Source organism: Seriola aureovittata, chromosome 2 (assembly GCF_021018895.1).
Source record: "Seriola aureovittata isolate HTS-2021-v1 ecotype China chromosome 2, ASM2101889v1, whole genome shotgun sequence".
NCBI classification, from domain to species: Eukaryota; Metazoa; Chordata; class Actinopteri; order Carangiformes; family Carangidae; genus Seriola; species Seriola aureovittata.
This window is the reverse complement of record NC_079365.1, coordinates 7,829,606-7,850,908: the sequence shown is the minus strand read 5'-3', so window position 1 is coordinate 7,850,908 and position 21,303 is coordinate 7,829,606. Positions and strand designations below refer to the sequence as shown.

The 21,303-nt window shown below is 42.1% G+C and overlaps 1 protein-coding gene across 2 annotated transcripts in view; it reads right to left on the bottom strand.

Annotated features, from left to right (window-relative positions):
- The window catches only part of cdh4 (cadherin 4, type 1, R-cadherin (retinal)), a 194,085-nt gene that overhangs the window by 60,025 nt on the left and 112,757 nt on the right, over positions 1–21,303 (bottom strand). For both annotated transcript variants that reach the window (XM_056401263.1, XM_056401273.1), the window contains exons 4-5: positions 13,800–14,026; positions 5,676–5,858 (exon numbers count right to left, since the gene is read on the bottom strand). In XM_056401263.1, the coding sequence (XP_056257238.1) occupies positions 5,676–5,858; positions 13,800–14,026 (410 nt within the window). The remainder of the gene's footprint in view (positions 1–5,675; positions 5,859–13,799; positions 14,027–21,303) is intronic.

Below are 21,303 nucleotides of genomic sequence, written 5' to 3'. Positions count from 1 at the left end.
ACAGACCAATTACAACAGTGACAAATTAAATGAATAGTCTTGAACTTGAATAGTCTTGTTTTCTGGACTGCTCCAAAAAAGTAAGACCTAGAAGAGGAAGAAGATGGAGGCAGGAGAAGTATTTTGGCAGATCTGTCACAGGAGGTGGGTGAGACAGTACATCCTCATCATGAAAAAGTAAAGTATGTGGAACAAGATTAAAAGGAACTTTATTCCTGGAGACCTTGCTGTTATTGTTAATGATTGAGCACCAAGAAACTGCTGGATTCTAGGACACTCTCTGAGGAGCATGTCAGGAAAAAAAAGGGAGTGAGGGGTGTCCTAGAAACCTTTAAACCAGAAAGAGACATGTCAACAAACTCTGTCTGCTCCTTGAGGAAACTAAAGTGAATTTCTATCACAGACAGACGTTGCAGATCGTCTTGAAAAATGAAACTGCGAATTATAATGATGGAACAGACAGAGAATTAGAGGCATTATGACTGTATGAACCGACACTTAATGGCTCTATTGATATTAACTGTAACTGGAATTATAGATAGTATTATTATAGTCATTTTCAGTACTGCAATGGTAAAAGTTACTTAATGATAATCTTCACCTGCTGTGGATAGCAAGTGATAATTACTTTGTTTATGACAGTGGGTGTAGTTTAGCACAGAGCAGCTGTAAAGTCTTTGACCTCACATTTATACCTACAAAGTTTCATTGTTAGTTGTTTAATTCAATTGTAAGCAAATTGTAGAATATACTGTATGGAGTGTATGTCATTTATTAGGAAGCAGTGCAGTAAGAAAGTAAGAAAACAACAGTACCACTAAAAACAGAACAGCTGCAGCATTTAAGGAGCTCTGACCCAATTCAACCCTACAGTTTTACTCTTGCACAGTCTTGAGATTTTCACTCTGCTAACATGTGACAAAACACACTGATATCATGTGAGTCCTGACATTAACATCAAATAATCTGTCATATTTGACACTTTCCCCTTGGTCAGGATTAAGTCCTGTGTAACCTGGGGTAAGCTGACAACTGCCGTTATCACTTTCGGTATAGAGAGAGCTCACAGTCATAACATGCTATGTTAATACAATGCAGTGTTTTGATGTACTGCTTAAAATCAGAGAGACAAAATGAAATTGAAGCCCCTGGCTATATCCAGCTGGAGCTGAGAGTAGCCAAGGATTTGAGTTACGACTCCCTCACAATTAGGTGGTCTAGATATGAAATAAATTTGGTAATAAAGTTATTTGTGCAATAATTAAGTAAGTGGTTTGAAAAGTTTATTTTGTTGTGGTTCTTTCAACAGTATCTCTCACTGCGTTTTTCAGAACGGGACAAATGTGAGATGCTTTCCATCTAGAAACTCATCTAGAATAATTAATAAGTAAATAAATGTTTTGAAAACTTCTGTCAGGTGTTATTTTTTAGATAAATTTGGTCTCGAATAATGTAGTATAGTGGTGTATGTTCTGCCTACTACATTGTGCACCCATATGTTGGTGGAAACACAGCCATACGCACACACTCATGCACACATGCATACCCACATAAACCAGACACAATGGACACAATATATTTGAATGCACACGGGATGCAATAAAACTGCAGACAAAACAAGCGGATCCAAAAAACATATTATGAACTCATTATGAGCTTTAATGAAATACACTGTGCAATATGAGGTTGTAAATAAACCATCGTATTTTCATTTTGGATACTGAGCAAACAGCAGTTCAGACATTACAATGTCATTGAGCTGACTTGCTCCCACACACACACACATATATATATGTATGTATATACATCACATAAATTTGAGCTGTTCAGCACAGTAAACCAAATTAGAAAACCAACAAGAAGCCACACATTCCCTCTGTTTCTAGAGTAAGTGAGTCAAGCTCTCTTCTGCAAAGTTTACTTTCTTGGTGGGCTTGTTTCCTTCTGATAAAATCCAGCTAAATGAATGGCCTGTAGTTCTTCTGACTGTGACTCATTCAGTGTTAGCCATGAGCACCACCATAATGGCCTATTCAAAATAATGAGGTAAACTAAATCATACCGAGATGCACTGTAATAATCCAGTTCACCTATTCACCTTGAGACCTTCATAGTTCTTCAAGAATGTGTATGCGTGATAAGGCTATCATTAGAGATACAGGTATCATTACAGTTTCATTTAGCTCCATGGACAGGGCACAGAGTCACGCAGAGCGTAAAAGAAACAGAAAACACAGACGTGTCTCTTTAGTCTTTCCCTTGGCTGTGGAATCACATAATATTAAGATAACCGTCCGCAATGTGCTCAATTATTTCCAGCTCCTTCCTTGATTCCTTGTCCTAACCGTGGGTCAGCGAGGAAGCCAGTGTTTGAGGCCTGGTTAAATGAAAGGAGGATCTTTTCTCTCCCATATTCAGACTGCTTTCCATCAGTTTTGCCTCATTGGCCCCAGTGTAGGTGCTGCAGGAGATGGTTGAGATGAGAATGCCACAAATGGCCTGAAACTAATGTTGGCCTCTCTCACCCCGCAGATTTACAGCACTCTCTAAAGACTTTCTATTTTTTTCTTTTCTATTTTTTTTTTCAATTTCAGTTAGTCTCCCTTTCTCCCTCCTCCGTCTCCCACCTTCACTGCTTTTCAGTCTCTCAAAAGGAGGAGCTCTTGCCATATACCTCAGTATCCATTTAACTTGAGCTGTTTTGCAACCTCTCCATTTCCTCTGCACTTACAACTGTCATGTCAAATAATTTGACAGAAAAAGCTTGGAAGCATTTGAGCACAATGGTAAATCAATGCCATCATGGCTGCATCACTTGTGGTTCTTCATGACTGAATTGCCCATGTCAAGGTAAAAATGGCCAGTGCTGGAATGAAGCTCTTGCACACTCGTGTGTGTTTGTGTGTGTGTGTGTGTGAGGGTGTGAGTGAGAGAGAGTGAGAGTTAGAGAAAGAGAGAGAGAGAGAACATTTTCTCTTTCTCTTAAACTAAAAGCAGTTTTCAAAAGAAGAATATTGCAATGATGATGATGATGATGATGGTGGTGGTGAATGTCACTGAATGACTGAATCAGTAAATAAATGAATTAATTATTCAAAATGTTGCTATCATATCAGTTGTTATTTACAGTTAAATCAGCAAAGACTATGTGTTATTGGATCTGTCAGTGTAACTGGGATTAATCAAATATCCTACAGCAGCAGACTCACTGTACATTAGCCTCTCACTGAATGAAAAAGAAAACCACCACCGGGCTACTACTCACCTCTCTGGGCATGTCACTTGTATTATTTGATGGTTGCAAAGCGGTAATTACATTCCGCAGGTTAATTGGGCTTTTTAAACCTGCTGAACCTGCCTATGTGAAGGCTCACGTGTAGAAACACAAGCTAAGACTCAAAGAGTTTGAACAGCAAGGGAGAGCTGGTGTGTCTTGAAATCAAGTGTGTAAGCTTTAAAGGTTGTGCTTAGCCACTTCTGAGACCAGCAAGATAAAGCACAAAATCCCCAGTGTTCCTCTCCGTGGCTGCCTGTCAGAATGGAGAGTTGTGTTGCAGGGGGAGCCGGGGACAGATGAGCTCAGAGCAACAGAGTCACATCCCCCATGGTGCACTGCTTTTAGCTATGGCTGAGGGCTGGCACACACCTATACTGTGCTCACATACAACTGCAAGCTGCAAGATGTTTCCACATACACAAATGAACATTTCACCCACCCACCCATACCCCCCCACCACACACACACACACACACACACACACACACACACACACACACACACACACACACACAACCTCAACACTCACATGACCACACACACAAAGGAAGCCCATGAGGTTTAATCCAACCATCTAAAACCTGACATGTGAAAAGGGGATAAAAGGGGGTCCATTTCTCCAGCAGGGCAGCACAATTTGGTGCCTCCCCTGACACTCCACAGCGTGAGGGTGAGTGTTCCCATGCTTTGGTGGAAAATCTGCCCTCTTGCAAACACATTGGTGAAAGGCGATTTCCGTAATCCGGGAGTGTAAGCCTCGCTGTACAAATGGGCGTAAGGGACTTTGTGTGTGTATATATGTGTGTATATGTTTGTGTGTGTGTGTGTGTGTGTGTGTGTGTGTGTGTGTGTGTGTCAGAAATGCCAGCAGAAAGCTGCACGTCTGTCTGAGAGACCGATAAGAGGCAGTGAATGACGGGAGTTTAGAGTAGCAGCACAGCACAGGCAGTACGACGCCTCCATGAGCAACTTACTTTCGATTTTCCTTATTTCTGATAGTCACTGGTGTTAAACTGGTTGTAATTACAAAGCTGTTACATTCATGTTCACTTAAACATTTTTTCTGGATTGTAAGAACTGTAGAGCTGCAAAGCCATGTAAAACTGAATTCTTTGCTTCCTGGTGCATCATGTATAAACAACACATATGCATTGAAAACCATTTTTACACATGGACAAAGGTGATAAATGAAGACGTGTGGTCAGAATGAGCGAACCTTGTGCAGTTGTATACACCTTTGTCTTTTTTTTCTACACGTTTGAATCTAAATGCTAGTCGTCAAATCTACAATATAAATTATTATAATTTTTAATGATGGTTGTGTGACCCATTGAATTATTCTTTTAATTCATTCTGCTTTGGCATTTTCCTATGTTTGATTATTTCCCTGTGTAGTAATTTCATTTAGCGCGAAATGCTGTTCTGTGAAATTGTGCTTTTTCCTTGATGCTCTTTTCATTGAGAGACTGGTGTACAGACAGAGACAGGCATATAAAAGCACTTCATTAAAGCATGCACAGTATGACAATGAGGAATATTCAGAATCATGAACATGCACAGCTTTATACATCTCTCTATACTGTAATAATATTAAATAAAGGCAAAAATGTCACGAATAAAAATCTAAAAATCTTGAAATTACATAGATAATGCCAATATTTTAGAGCTTTGTCTGTAACTTTAAGGCAATGCAAACGTGAGCCTCCACTGAATCATTAGCATCCATCATAACAAATCAAATAAAAACGTTAATTTGATCAACTTCCTGCTGTCGAAACCATTCTTTTGACAGACATTTAACCTCCACAAGTATCCAAGCTCCCTAGACTCATTACAATACAGATGCCATGAACACTCATTAGAGCAGATGTGCTGTAATCTAACAAGCGATGTGCTGTGATGTGAAAATAGCCTGCCAGCCACATTAACAGGTGAAGAAACACCATTCTTAAGTTATCCTTATATCTACTATTCTAAGACCAAGCATGAAGTGCGTGTTTTTATGTGCTTTCCAAGTAAGAATGATCCTTTTGTCTGCCCACCTGGCTGTGGTGCCCAGAGGCCAGGAGAGAAATCACCTGGCATCATGACTTAAATCCGAGACAAGAGCAGCGCTTTTCGCCTGCTGGGCGTGCTTGATAGAAAATACCAGAATGCTGAGTGTCTCGGCCTTGTGGTGATTCTAAGAGATATTACAGTTTATTCCCCACTCCTCTCTCTTGCCTGGTCTGAGTAAGTACTTAGAAAGAATATGTAGGTTGTCTACTTAGCTTTTTCTTTGAATCTGAGCTTTTCTCTGCAAAGACAAGTTACATAAAAGTTCTGCGGTGCAACAAAGACATTCCACATCAGGAAAAGATGTGTGGTATTTGCTGAAATTATACAAACTGTCACTCACTCTGACAAGCATGTGAGGGAAGGGTCCTCGGGAGTTTTCAGGCACATTGATAGGCGGGATGACCCAGTCTCTCTTCTGTCGCCTCAGCCCATTGACAGAGGAGCCTCTCTGATGTTTTCGAGGAAACTTGATAACTCTGGGCTGGGATTCCCAGACTCTTGACAGCATTTCTTCAATGCCAACCTGCAAAGAAAAAGCCAAATATATCATATCATCCTACATCTTGTAGTGAATAGCTCGCGCATGTTATCATTTGAAGAATGCTATTTTGCCACAACAGGCTGGAAGATGAATCTGTAAAGTGTTGTGAAATGACAAGTTTCCCGCTCTGCTAAAATTGAAACTAAAATAGTGGATGTCACACTAACAATAAAGCCACTTTGGGAGAGTGGCAGAGAAGCAAACACAAGGAAATTTAAATAAACATTTTTTCTGAGAGCTGCTGCATCACATTTCATGAGGCCCTTGGCAAGACACCTGAGCCCACCCAAGCCCTCGGCTTCTGCCTAAGAAAGCGAGACCTCCTCTAGGCTCCATGGCTAGGTTTGGTCCAAAGAGATGCTGTGCTGTGTCTGCAACCCTGCGCGTTTTTTTTAGGCAGACATCATTATTCCTGCTTGTCCCTGTGTTCTCTGTCCCTGCTCAGGACCAAAAATGTGACAGAAGTCTGTCATCAGATAAAAAAAAGTATTGATGAAATATCAGTGTTTTTCCTTAAAAAGTGTAGAAAGTGCAAATAGTATGTGAACTTTCTGGACTACTATACTATTCCTCAGGTTTGTTTGTGTGTGCTATTTCTTATTTTTGATGTTGAGGTTCCTTTGAACATCACACAGAGCCATGGCATTATGGGCAACTCTTATGTAGGAACATATGGGTGTATATACATCCCCCCTCTACCCCTGCGAGGACTCCCCCTGGCTATAGCTGCAGAGAGAAGATTGTGTTCTTACTCATCTTGCCAGGTGAAATACGGGTTAGAAGGGTGTGTAAAAGAAGAGTGTTTTTTCCCCAATCCTCTATGGTGTCCTCCTGTGTAAGATGGTTGTATTGCTGTAATCCACCTAATCCTATTGTTGTCTGCGCACCCTGCGTACACACACACATTCACTGGCAGTGTGCCGCTGTCACCTGAAGCACAGTGGAAATTCTCCTGCTTATCCCATCTGGAACACACACAACGCAGTCATACAGGCACAGACACGAGCGTGTGCACACGAGCGACCACTGACACATCGCCATGCCAAACACAGACCAGCAGTTCATCCTATCAATATACACCTGCTTTGCCTGTGAGCGAGGCAAAGTGTAAGCTACACCTGAGCAAACACAGCGCATATTTTTCATCTTTTGTTTTAAGTCTTTACGCATTCACAGCTCAGAGGACTGGACCGCAAGCTCGGTGCAGGTCTCGGGCAGCCAGGGCTGTTGGTTTATCTGGGCACGAGCACGACGGAGAGGGAGTGGGGCGACCTGGGTGGATGGTTAGAGGACAGAAAGAGGAAACGAGAGGACCAGATGTGTTTCCCAGATAAGATAAGTCTCGTTCCAGCTCCGCTCATCCAAAACACGCACAGGTACCAACTGGCATGAGGGAGAAAGAGAGCGTGCCAGTCTCCTCCACGGGCGGCGGGTGGAATTAGTCTCCGTCTGTGAATATATGTATGTGTTTTTGTGTGTGTGTTTTTGTGTGTGAGTGTGTGTGTGTGTGTGTTTCTGTGGCTGTGTGTGTGTTTCTGTGGCTGTGTGTGTGTGTGTGTGTGTGTGTGTATTTGCAGATGCTCATTTGAAACAAACAAACAAAAACAAAGGGAAAACAAACAAGTATGTAAAAAAAAACAAACATGCAACAGAGGATAAACAACACTCTCTCTGGCAGACAATGATGAATCATCAGGACTGTCTGTGTGTCAGTGCATATGGACAGAAATGAATACAGAAAACATATACAGTGTGACTCCATGAACAGGCCTCCTCCTCATCTATGCTCAGCCCGGTACGCTGCTACCATGATAAAGTCCTTATCTGCCTTGCTGGCTATCAGCAGAAAAACACAGTGAATGACTAGCTGCTCAATACGACAATCAGCCTGCTGACGAAGGCAAACCCATCAGGCCTGACGATAACGAGGTCGAAGCACCCGACTGGTCAGGCCACGACATTCCTTTGTCAATGTTGCCAGAACAGAAATGAAGAAGAGAAATGGTCAGGCAGAAAGAGAGACTCGGAGAGAGACAATGAAAGGGAGACGTCCCTTATTGTACGTCTGCATGTGGATGATATCAGCACAGTGGCTGCATGTGACTTTCACTTTCAAATAGCTATGCAGATGACAGGCTGTTGGCACTGTGACAATACCAGAATTACAAAGGAAAGAAGGAAAAACTGGAACATGCTTTCTGTGGGCTGCCAGGAAGCTAGGTGCTTATTAGAGTTTGTGGGGTTTTTTTCTGTTTTAATGTGTGTGTATGTTTATAGTATGTGCATGTACAGTGAGTTTCAGTCATGCCTGTGTGCACATATGGGAAATCATATGTGCTGGCCTTGATGCAAGCATGTGAGCGCACGTACGAATGTGTAAAAATAATGCATGAACATATGTGCCGATGTATTTGTCTGAGCGTTTGCGTGTCCCAGTGTTTGTGTGTGTGTGTGTGTGTGTGTGTGTGTGTGTGTGTGTTTGTGCAACACATGACAGGCATTCAGTTAGTGTGTCCCTGATGTGCCTGGGGCTCCTGAAACCCAGAGGCAGACAGGGCCAGCTGGCAGCTCTCTGCTCCCAGGCAGCCTGCGCATTGCTGCGGCATTCTTCAGGCCTGCAACCCCCGAGCCCTGGAGCTGACATCTGGAGGTTATCAGTCTGACAAACAGGCAGAACAATACAATAAGAGTGTGTGCTCATTGCCCATTCTCTGTTCAGTGTGGCTCCGAAAACATTTCATTCAGGTCTTTTGATGTTTTTTTATGTCTTTAGAGCTGCAGTTCCCTTTGCTGGTTCACTTTGATAAAAAAAAAAAAAAAAAAAAAAAGACCAGAGTACTAGTCTTCAGTAAGAATGTTCTCCCATGAGATCTTCTCTCAACAACTGGAGTGAAGAAAAAATCTTTAAAAAAAAAACAAAAAAACTTCGTATCAAAAAAAATATTGAAATTGCGTTTGCTCCTATTTTCCTGTTGAGACGTGCAGCCTTTTTGGTGTGGACTGTCAATATAATCAGGCTATAATCACAAAGTTAAAGCACACAGCAAAAGTGCAACCATCCAACCCTGCCAGTGTTGCTTTTCAACGACCCCAAAGTCCCACGTTCCACCCAGCTGCTGGCCTCCGCTGTAATCTACCTTGAACAGGTGAGGCTGTCCAGGGGAGCGTACGGTAAAAAAATTCAAATCAAATAAGCACTAAAACCCTTCTCTGACAACCGGTCGACTCCAAATCCAGCGGTGCATAACTGATGGGCTCTAAGCTGGTGGAGAAGGCAAACCAATGTGCCATGAAATCAGCACGAGTTGGAGAGCACTCAACGAGAGGCCCTACCTGTGTGAGGTGCGATAGCCTGAGTACATAAACACGGCAGAAAGGGCTCTCAGGCCAAAGATGCTCTACACTTCAATTGCTGTGGTATTGTACACTGGAAAATTAAATAGTAAAATGAGCTGGTCGACCATGGAGCACATTCCAAGTATGCTAATTTCTGCTACTAAAACACAGCAGAGAGAAACTAAGCCAATTATTAAAAGCAAATCAATGCACTGTGACCGGCGCTGTACAACAAAGCAAGAGTAAAAAGCCGCAGTATATTGTGTGTTGCAGCCTGTTCATCTGAGGATATTTGAACCATGCATTAGATTTGTTAGAGTACACCGTCTCTCTCACATTATTTGTCAGTACACTGTCTTTTAATTGCCACTGGGCAGAAGAGGATATCCTGAGCTGTTTATATCCTCCGCTGCGGCGGCCACGTTGATTATGCAGAGATAGGTTGCGGTTAGGTGATGAGATTATGATAACCTCTTTTCTAAAACAACTATTGACTTTCAGAAAAAAAAGATGGGAGATGGGCTCAGATAACAACTTTTCATGTCTGTGTTGACTCAACTGGAAAAGGAAAATGGGCCACTCTGTTCAAAAACACTGCACTGCACTGATAACACTGTTTTAACTTGAATTCCCAGAAATCATGTGAAGTCATTGGATTGAAGTGCACACAGCACAGTCCTGTTACCGACTTCACCCGTTCATAATGCTACTAAAACTGGACTTTTTACCTTCTGTCTGCTGCTTACAAGAGGAAACAGTCGCATGTTACTAGGTTTATTGGGCATGTTGAAGAAAATTCACTCAAGTCCTTAGTTTGAAGTTTGCTGTAGAGAAGTAAGTTTAATGGTACCCCAGGATACGGTGAGCCAGCTGACACAGAGCGGTTCTGAGGCAGTAGACTGACCCCGAGTGTAGGGCAGGGGGACAGTTATACAGTGAAAGACAAAGGATGGACAACTGTATTTACATATACCTGGGGTTACAGACATTTGGTCAGACAGGAAAGGAAGTTATAACAAAAGGTAATGTTTATCAGAGGTCTTGTAGTGTAGCAAGGGGGTAGGAGGGGGTCTTGGGCTGGATCAGCATATCCATAGTTGGGCCAGGAAGGGCCCTTAGACTAGATCAGCATATGTATGGATAGGGCAGACAGGGCCCCTAGACTGAATCAACATATGCACAGGTAAGATGTTGTTAAGACAATGAAGCGTTGGTCATGTAAGAGGGAAGAGGGAGACAGAAGGTATAGGGTTATTTCTAGGTGCCAGCCAGTTTACATTACAGGATGTGTATTTTCTTCCTCAGGCAAGTGTCCAAACTAAAAGTTCACTTTGGCAAACATGAAAAATCTAGAGTGTCTCAATCAGAGCAGATTTATTTTGCTCATGCCACTTGTGATTAAAAAGTCAGATGTATTTGTAATAAACACAAACGTGCATGGTCTTCTGTTTATAATACAATGAGGATTATATTACACTTTCACACTTTACAAAAGTTTAAACTTTTGTCGGATAAATTTACATGTATAAACACTTGTGGCTACACAGTCATGGAAAGTATAATTTGAGCTTTAGAGTGGCGACACATGCACTGTGTGTTTCATCAATGAGCCATCTTTCATAGTGAAGGAGCAAAACAGAGATGGCTGCAGGGAAAAGGAAGCCCACGCCAACTGGACGACATGACCTCACCCACAGAGCCTCGTCTGCAGGGCTGTTTGACATTACAGCAGGTCACAGACTCCGCCGCTCTGTATGGACTGATTTTCTGCCTTCCGTGTTAAATTAAGGCGCAGTCGCATCTTAATAAATGTTCAATTCAGGAGAGTACAGAATGTAACACAAAATGAATCAACCAAACTGAACAAGTCTACCAGAAAACTGTGATCACTTATAAATGTCACACTTCCCACTCAAGTCATAAATAGTTGATGTCAGTAACGACAAACTGCTAAAAAGGGTGATTTTTCAGCCTTGTGGAGGTTGTCACTCACTGCTTCACTAAATTCCTTTATTTTATGTCGCTTTAATAATGTGAGACCATCAGAAATAACAGTGTTGCATGTGCAATATGAAACATGCAACAAATACTTCAATACACAAATTAAATTAATCAACAACCAAAATGATTTTTCACGTTTGGTCCCTTATTTAGATATTCTGTCACCCACGTTCCTGTCACATCCTGTAGCACGTTTCATTTTAATAATTACATCTTTTATGACTACGCTCTTAATGAAACAAGTATTTATTTTAATTTCTCCTCAGGGTATACCAGTAATTTTCCATTCAGGAGATTGGAATTAAATTCAACTGTAGCGCCTGTTTATCTGATTAATAAATGACAAGGGCACATGTAAAGACAGTTTAATGCATACTGAACTGTACGTATAAAATCTGGTTTTCAAACTAATTAGAGAAAACACACATATTTCTTGTTCAATTATTGAATCTTTCTCTATCTCCACAATGTGGGGAACATAATTATATGCTGAAACTACATCACCTGGTCCTCGCAGACTCCGCCAGAGTGGAACATTAGCTCAATCAATGTCAATTATTTCCCAGTCTCCATTATTGCACTGCCAGGAGTGGGCAGAATTTTAATCCCCACTCTGCAATTATTTTAGCTACATGAGTCTTGGGCTTTTTGTCATGATTAGAAACATGACTGAACATTAAGCCCAATGTTGTTCAACAAGTAGTGCAGGAAAAATGATAATGGCTTTGTCGCTCAACAAAGTGCAGCCCAGTAGTGGAAGTCAGTAACCACGGCTACATTCGGCCTTTTGTAATTTTACAGTCTCTGTTAGCTAATAGAGCCATGGTAGCAAATAGGGTCATATCTCAACTTGTCACATACAAAAAAAGCCCTGCATCTTAACTGCTGTGCATCCACTCTTTATAAAAAAAACCCGTTGCCTTGGATACAGCAGGGAACACAAAGACCATGTACACGATGAGGAATTGTGTGTACCTGCAGGGTCAGAGGGACACGGCAAAGTGTCCTTACTGTAAATATTAAAAGGACTTAAGAATGGGTCTGATCATTGAAAGTATGCTTCATCACATTTCACCTTGTTCATATTTTATTTGTTCAGTAAAAGTATTTGCTGATTGTTGTGAGTGTTTATCAAGAAGATGCTGTAGAGTTTCTGCACCAAACACTGAAGAATATCTGAACAGAAAACAACCAAGGACTGAGCTTTAATAGCTTTTTATTGAAACTAAATCCAGTTTCAAATCCTCTTATAACTTCTAAATCCTCTTCAAATGTTTTTTTTTTTTATCAAATATAATTGGGTTTGGCTTTCAACATTTGCAAGTAACTAAAGTTGAAAATGACTAAAACAAAGTTCTGTAACCACCTTTTGTTGGCTGATTAGGCAGAAACAGTTTTGACTGGAAGCCAAGGTGATTCTCAAAACCTGTAGCTACAATGTGAAAATGAATTGAACAGCAGAAGATGCTGTGTGGAAATGTATCTGACACACTGAAGTAAGGCTGTTACCTATGTACTCCTACTTGCTCCAAATACAGAAGTCCCGATGCAGAATTATTGAAATGATTATTTTAAATACTATATGCATACAAATCTCTGGATGTAATGAGTGATGTAATAAGCTAAACTGGGTAAAAATGAGAAGCTTGTTTCCTCAGTGTTTTCTACATTGTTCTTTGCTAACAGAAAGGCAGCAAGAAGAAAAAAAAGGTTTGTTATAAGATTTGCCTGAGCTTAATAAATCTGGTGTTTTGCCAACCAGGAACCAGATCCAAAACTGTCACCCAACACTATAACAACCAAACTACAATGTAGTAGTAGAAAATTACATCATCACACAGCCAGAACTTTAAATAACTTTACCACCTCCCACCTCTGGAAGGTTTTTTGGAACAAAGTACAGATGAGTTAAGGTAATTTCCAAGTCAACACTGAAGTGCAAAAAACTGCAGTTCCTCGAATGGCCACTTGAGGCTGACTCCAAGAGCAAGTCAATCCCATAGAGTCCTGAAATGCTGAAATAAAAACATTTACAGCCGGGGAAAGATACGTTTTGGTCTCTATAGCCAATTTCCCTCTTCATAACAATTGTACAGGGCATGAACTTTTATACAACTCACTGTTACAATTTTCTTAAGGCTTAAAGTTATGATAATTGAGGGCATGGTCACTCTGAGTGACAGGTGAGTGCCATCACAGTTCACTAGCTGTCTGCTCGGTGTCACCTCAGGTAATCCGAGTCACTGAACGTGACCTCTCTGCCGTGTTTGTGGTGTTTGTGTTCTGGGCGATTTTTATATATAATATCAGACAAATAATATAGCTTGTTGTGCCAAGATGGCGACGGTGGAGCGGCCCACTCTGAGATTCAAAACCGCTCTTTAGAAACCTTTGGGGGATGTCATTGAGGCCATATCCATCTTTATTTACACTCTGTGGTAAGGCATTTTAGTGGTAGACACCAGTTACTATTTAATTATTTCATGATCTATCATACTGGCAGTTTAATTATGAGGAAACAGTTCTTGCGCTCCTGTCAGTGTACCCCTGTGATTCTGTATTCATCAAGTTGTTCTTTCTAGTTACCTTTGTAAGTGGTAAAGGATGGGGGTGTCCAGCCAAGGCCAGTTTAACAGTGGTTTCCCAGATGTGTGGGTCATGGAGCCCCCGGGCCGTCACCATGAACTGGACAGGGTCTGACAGGTTGGCCACTTCCTGCTCTGCATACACCGTCCCATCAGGCCTCACACTGAAATAGGGGTCGCTGCTGACAAAGCCCACCTCTCGGCTGCGCTGGCAATCCTCAAACTTCACTGCAGAGACAGACAGAAAAAGGGGAAGGGGGTACAGAATTAGAGAGCAGCACAGTGAGATTTACTCCATGAGGTATTCGCAAATCCTTGACACATCTGGCAGGCTTAAGATTAACCCGCATCCATCAAGACGTATCTTGAAATATCTCATCCCCTCTGCTGTCACCTCTGATTCCCTGCTTTGACGTCTTTGGCAAAACAAACTGCTTATCTGTTCCTGAACCGGAATACACGGGGGGAACCTAATTCTTTTTCATATCATTCTTTTCCCAAACTAGACGGATAGCAATGTCAAAACAGCATTTCTCTTGGCTTCTCCGGGGAAAGCATGAAGAGAAGGTCTAAAGCACATTAGGCTGACTGGGCAGATTGTGCTCCCTGCTTTGCTGCTAAGCACATGGAGCCCAACCTTGAATGAATTTTTGAGGGTTGTTCTTCTTGACTGAGACAAAAGTAAGGGTGGTGTGAGGACTCTCATGTTTGCATGTGCACACACACAAGCTGCTTCCAAGGTAAAGTACCGTGTGTGTCTGTATGAGAAGCACAGGAGGGCGGTTTTGGGTACAGGGAGCTTTTGAAGTCTTTCCACTCCACATATGAGTAAAGAGTTGGGACAGATGACACAGAAACAGACAGGGAGAGATGGTGCTGCTGAGTGCATCAGAGCAGGTTCTCCAGAGACAGCTGACATGAATATGCCATTATAGCACACAAAACACAGGAGGAACCAACAGAGTCTCAGATACAACAATCTGGCAAATCCTTTCATTTCGTTGCCAAATTTAATCAGCACTCGGTTCATCGTTATCCAATGATTCACAGATGATGCAATGACATGAATGCCCAATATGACCAATACTGTGCCCACACACACACACACACACACACACACACACACACACACACACACACACACACACACACACACACACACACACACACACCCTATCGCTCATCTCGCTCTACCCCCAAGTTGAAATGCATGTGCTCTGATCTTATCTACAAACTCTGGCTGCTGATAACAAGACAAATTGATTTCATAAATCACCCAAGGAACAGATCGCCCGTTAAGAGCTATGGCAGCATGATTTTTCCAAAATCCAGCATGAAGAATTCTGCACAGCAAGCTCTTTATCAACCCATCTATTTAATTCATCGCCCAGCTTCCTGTCAAAGGCAGCTCCCAAACAACAGGCTAATAAAGCATTAGATCTCCTCAGCCACTGCAGCTTAGCATCACACAAATGAGGCTGCTTGTTTTCAGCCTCTGAGTAATTGCATGCGTAATGGGATGGATAGTAAACACAGTTTTGACAATGCGCACATCTGTCTATGTTGGCAAATGCAATCCATATTTTCATTAAAAAAAACTACAACCCAGTGGAGAACATCCTAATGTGAGTGATACGCTTTGTATGAAATTATGGCCTTCTTTTGGGGATCATTTATCAAGGCGGGGTGGGGAGGGTGGGGGAGGGTTGGGGGGTACAGGGGTTGATTTAACATCAGGTTGTGACAATATGACACAGACCTGCTTGAATTGTCCACAGATGAATTGTGATGGCAAGCATGTATTATGTAAATGACTTCAATTAGCTTGAACTGAGCAGGCTAATTGTTGTCACTTAGACAGCTCTCTTGTGGTGCAGCTGGAGAAACAAGGCTCTAGGACACGTGCACTGCAAAGCACTGTTTATGAATGTGTGTGCGCGCATGTGTGTGTTCCTGTCTCTGTGTGCATTCGTGTAGGAGTAAGTTCAAAGTAGAGCTACTTTGAGAGTGTCTGTCCTTACATATATTTATTTCAATGTTAATTCTCCAATAAAACCAGCAAGGTCTCTGCGGCTCTGTTTGCTGTCTTGTGAGCTGTGGTGGTGCCAGTTGGCATGGGAACAGAAATGTGGTCTGTAAGGCATTGCCATTGTGCAGCACTGTCAGAGGAGTGTCTTAGGCTCTTTGTAAGGGTACAGCGCCGGCTCTCAGTTCACCATTCACCGCCTACCCACAAGGGGCTGGAACCGTGACCCTGATTCCTGACACATCTACTTAGTGTGGAGGTATTCATAAATGCTTTGCTATTCATTAAAAATCCTGTTCACAAAGCACATTCAAATCAGGTGGTGGGATCTGATCTGCCACGCTGTTAAATGGAGATGAAAGCGGCAGAAAGAGACAACGCTGAGACTAGCTACTGATAGAGAAACTGTGTGTGTGTGTGTGTGTGTGTGTGTGTGTGTGTGTGTGTGTGTGTGTGTGTGTGTGTGTGTGTGTGTCTGAGAGAGAGAGGGAGATGGTAGGATAAAAAGGGAAGGCGGGAGATAAGTGGCAGATACTGTAGCACACAGAAAAAAGAGATAGAGAGATATATAAGAAAATGTATCAAATAAACCATAATTGGGACAATCTTCACAGTCTTAAAAATCCTTAGTTTTAATATACAAACAATGCTGAGGAGTTTAGTCATTGGTGTCACATCATAATGGAAATCGAAACAGTGACAGTGTTGATAAGTAATCTGTGCTTATTCAATGTCATTGTTCTTTAGTGCATGTAATTTGTTTTGTAATGTTATGCTTGGTAAACTACGGCCTCCCTTTGTATGAAAAATTGAACTTGAAATGAATTAACAAAGAAGTAGCTCCAGGGCGTTTTCTAAGCTGAAGGCCTGACGGTCAGTAAGTCCTTCAACAACTTCATAATAATAAGAAAAAAAAAATACATATTCTACCACAGGTTCAATCAATGCTGCCACTGGACTTAACTTCATCAGATGGAAGAGAGGACTGAGTGGACGTCTTGCCTCTGGCTATGTGGAAGCTGTAGATGTACTATATATAGTTATTTTACAACCTGACACTGTATATCTTCTACTTTCATTTCAGTGAACATTTTTTTTGCTGTCAATGTTCATAGGTGCTCAAATGTGATTATAAAATCAGATACTAAGACAAGGACATCAGACTTTGCTACTGACACTTAAATGTGGCTCCATTCGCCAGCCATCTTTTATAAATGTTAAAGTGCGAAGAGTGTGTTTGTCACTGGGCTTAAAAAGCTGAACATATTGTTAATTTCCACTGGGTCTAAACCGTCTATGGTCTAAACCCAGTCAACATCATGTCACAGCCAGAGTCACATTTGGGGTTGGACAGGGACTTACCCACAGACTGTCAGTCAAATTTAGCTTCTTTCAGTTACTTTGTGTCTGATTTAGAAGATCAACAGCATTTCTAAAAGGAGATGTCATGACTTCCAGCCACCGGGTGGCCTTGTTTACTCATCATACATCTCTCAGGGTGAAGAGTGTCACTGTGTTCAATGCAGCCTGAAGCTTGCACGTGTAGTTATTGAACATATTACATACAAACAACATGTACTAAAATGTTAATGAATGCACTGAAGTTATGTCAGTAATGCACTATATTGAACAGCTGATAGTGCTGCCTCAAACAGCCAGGTCAGCAGTTCAGAAACTACATATAAATAGGAACAATTGTGTGCCTTGCTATTAACAGCCTTCTCTCAAAGATCTACTGTGTCAATTGCCTTCTTCCTCTGTATGTGTATGAATGTGTGTGTGTGTGTGAGTGTGTGTGTGTCTGTACTTTATACCATGATGAGGAAACTATCAAGGATATTAAACCACTCGCTCAAGTGTGTGTGTTTGCTGCCTATGTATTCTGTTCTTCGTGTATTGTGTAGTCTAGATATGTGAAAATATGTGTATGTGTGTTGAGCTGCCTCTGTGTGCCTCTTTGTAAGCTTATTTGAGTGTGCAGGCTACTGTGTGTGTGTGTGTGTGTGTGTGTGTGTGTGTGTGTGTGTGTGTCCTGTATATTTTAGTGCGTCCTGCCATCCACAGCGGTGTTTGGCAGGCTGCTGAGGCTGGTGTCATTCTGCTCGGTTGCTCTTCTCTGGACTCATACGGCAGAGAACATGCTGTCCAACAGAGCAGCGAGTGCAACACAGACGCGGCTAAAACAGAGCGGGCAAGCAGCCGTGACCACCGACCACCAAGCCCTCCACACGCAGGCCCGCATGCACACACACACACACACGCACACAACAGAGAGAAAGAGAGACACACCTATGCTCTTTGTCTCATCCTGCTTGTAGAGCCACGACAATACCCCAGAGGATGCCAAAACAGCCCTTGTGTGGAAGCATTACATGTGCATAATGCAGATGGCAGATAGTAACTTTGCACAGCCTGCTTTGTGCATCCACATGGAGCATGCCTCCCTCATCCCTCTGCATCCGCCTACACCACATTCACCTGTCGGCCATGCACGCCTCCCCTCTCCTCTTCCTGTCACCATCTCCTCCCTGTCTCCTCCACTTCCCCGTTCTCCAGTGTCACAGCTCCCTATCCTCTTCCTGTCCTTATTTCCTCCCTGTTTAACCCCCCTCTCCACCTGACCTCATCTATCCTCTTCTCCTCTTGTATTCACTGCAGACTGAGGTACTTTCTCCCCCATGCAAACCAGGACAGCCAGTCTGAGCCGCCAGCCCAGCCAGACATAAAAATGGGCACCCTGGTGGGTCAGTTATTACCACTGTTAAAGCGAGCTGAGAGAATAACACAAAAGAGCCACAAGAGGCACAAAAAAAGACATCACAAAAAAAAGTCAGGCTCATGTCAGTCTGATTTTAACATTTTCACACTTGCTGGTTTTAGAAGCAATTTTACTTTTGATTTTGTTCAGATTTGCTTTCATGTAACAACCTTTATTGCTGTTCTACTGAAGCCTTTTTTTATGATTCTTGCTTTTACTCAGCATTTCTCACCTTGTATTTACTGCTTCTACTCCTAATTTGATCTAATTTTAATGAGCTGCGAAATGCTTTGTGTCTGTGATTTGGCAGATTTGTAAATGGAGATTATGATATTAGCTAAAGCAATTAAATCCAGACAAACTACAGCAAACAAATTGCACCAAAAAAAGGGCTGGTGTGGGACATATAAAGTTTGGATTAGTGTCACTGTGATCACTATACTTGAGGTTTGCTGTGAGTTCGGAGCTGGTAAATAGGTCCAGACTGAGCATATGGAGCTGCTTTTGTTAAGGTGCTGCTCATCGCAGTCGTGGCACAGTGCTAAGTAAACATTCCCTCTGGTACCCCACTGCTTTCCTCAAGCCAACAGGAAAATCAACGCCACCCACTCCATTTGCAAATAACAGTATTTTTGCCAGGCTGAGGATGTGATAGACAGCAGCATGGAGCCCACTGACAAGTAAACGTGCATTGCTGAAATACAGAACATACTGTATGCAAGACTGCTTTAATTCTGTACTGATATATGAGCATATAGTAACATGACTGATCGTTATTATCTACCCCTTTTAATTATATGATTAGCTAGCTTATGTCCAAGAAATTACGTCCACAATGATTGTGTTTCACTGGTTTAACTCAACACTATTAAGACTCAAAAGTGAAGTATGAATGAAATGTTAGCCGCTTGTTTCTGTAGTACTCTGATAAGCAGTGTCACTCACAATAAGCTCAATTAATTTTTATTAATCAGATGTGGCTCTGCTAAACAAAATACAAAAGCATCATTTACAAACTAAGAGATTACACCTTTGAATTTCATGGAAATCAATTGCTGATACAATTAAATTCTGTAAATAACCTGTACTTCATCCCTGAAATGCCAGCTTTTCAGTACTTAAGAGACACAGCCTTGTTTTCAGTTTGGATATCAAGTGTTCTTCTTTTTTTTTTTTTTCATGTTCTCTTTGGGGAAATTTTTCATGAAATGAAATGATTCATAACAGTGCATGTAATCCTCCACTGTAAGTTTAAACATGAGAGGACAGACTGAGGGTGCAAGGTTTTCACATGACATCGACATCACAGCAACTAAAAATCTACTCAAGTTCAGCTTCCAGACACATCTGAGTTATAATATTCTTTCCACCTACGAGAGAAAATTTGAAAAGTTTACACCTTTCAGTGGGAGGTGAATTAGCTGCAGCAGAACGGGTGTGATTGGCAAGTAAAGATGTAAAATCAATTTTCTGATGTCTTGATTTATCACTACTATAAAGTGAAGCATCTTGGGAATGTGTAGCCAAACCTGAGGCACCCCATGCAGCATATCCACAACCCTTGAAACTCTTGAAATCCAGCCCACTGTGTCCCCACAGGAATGCTTATAACTAATTCAATTTACATGCTGCTGTTTTTAAAACACTGCAGGTACAATGTGACTTTCCTGAAAAGGATTTTTTTTTTTTTTTTTTTTTTGCCGCAGTTGGAAATGAATTTCTCTGCCTCTGCACTTCTCTGTTTTAACAAAAGCCCACACAGTTCCCTCTGACAGCTCGCTCTCACAAAAGGAAACCACTGCGACGCAAGTGTATGTGTGTGTCGCTGTGTGTGCTTCTGTGTGCAAGGGAGCCAGAGTGAGAGAAATAAAGAGACAGAGTGAGAGAGAAGAAGGACATTGGAGTGGGAGTGTGTGACACAAGCTTTTTGCATATACGATTATTACAGCTAATGCATAAATGGGAATGCGTGTCATAGACTCCCTGTGTTCCCGTAGCTGTTTGTGTGTGTGTGTGTGTGTGTGTGTGTGTGTGTGTGTGTGTGTGTGTGTGTGTGTGTGTGTGTGTGTGTGCGTGCGTGGGAAGACAAGGTGCTGTCAACCTGCATCTGTGTGCGTCAGAGCTCATGTTTCACTTTTTAAACACCACACGGTTGTTTTCTGAATGAAAACTTGTCACATTGTTACTGCACTGTCAAGTCTATGTGGCCAATATCCGCCCCCACAACCCCGCCGCCCCCACCCCATCACACCTTTGTTTTCACTCTGTCACCTCCCTGCTTCTGTAGGGATGGAGGAAGAGCGGTAAAAGAAGGCCCTCCTGCGTTGGAGCCATACAAGCCTGTCAGGATACAGAGTGTCTTTATACTGCAGATCTGTGTGTAATGTAACCGCACACATACAGGATGTTGTGTGGGCCACATGCTCTATGGGGGTTTTTCAAAGGTTGTCATGGTTCTTCAGTGGATTATGAAGATTTCCTCACAGATATTTGTTTTTCTCTGCACACCACATCACTCGCACATCATCACATTACACAGTGAGCTTCGCTCCACATTACAGCTTGGATCTCAGTGTGTTAATAATGTGCTGCTGCATTTGCCGTCCTGTGAGTTTTGGCCGGGGCACTTACTGGTAGAGCATTTGGGTTTTGCACATCCCTGGCCCTCCCTCTTATCTCTGCATTAGCCTTCTCTCATGGGCACGGGCATGAGGAGGCTTG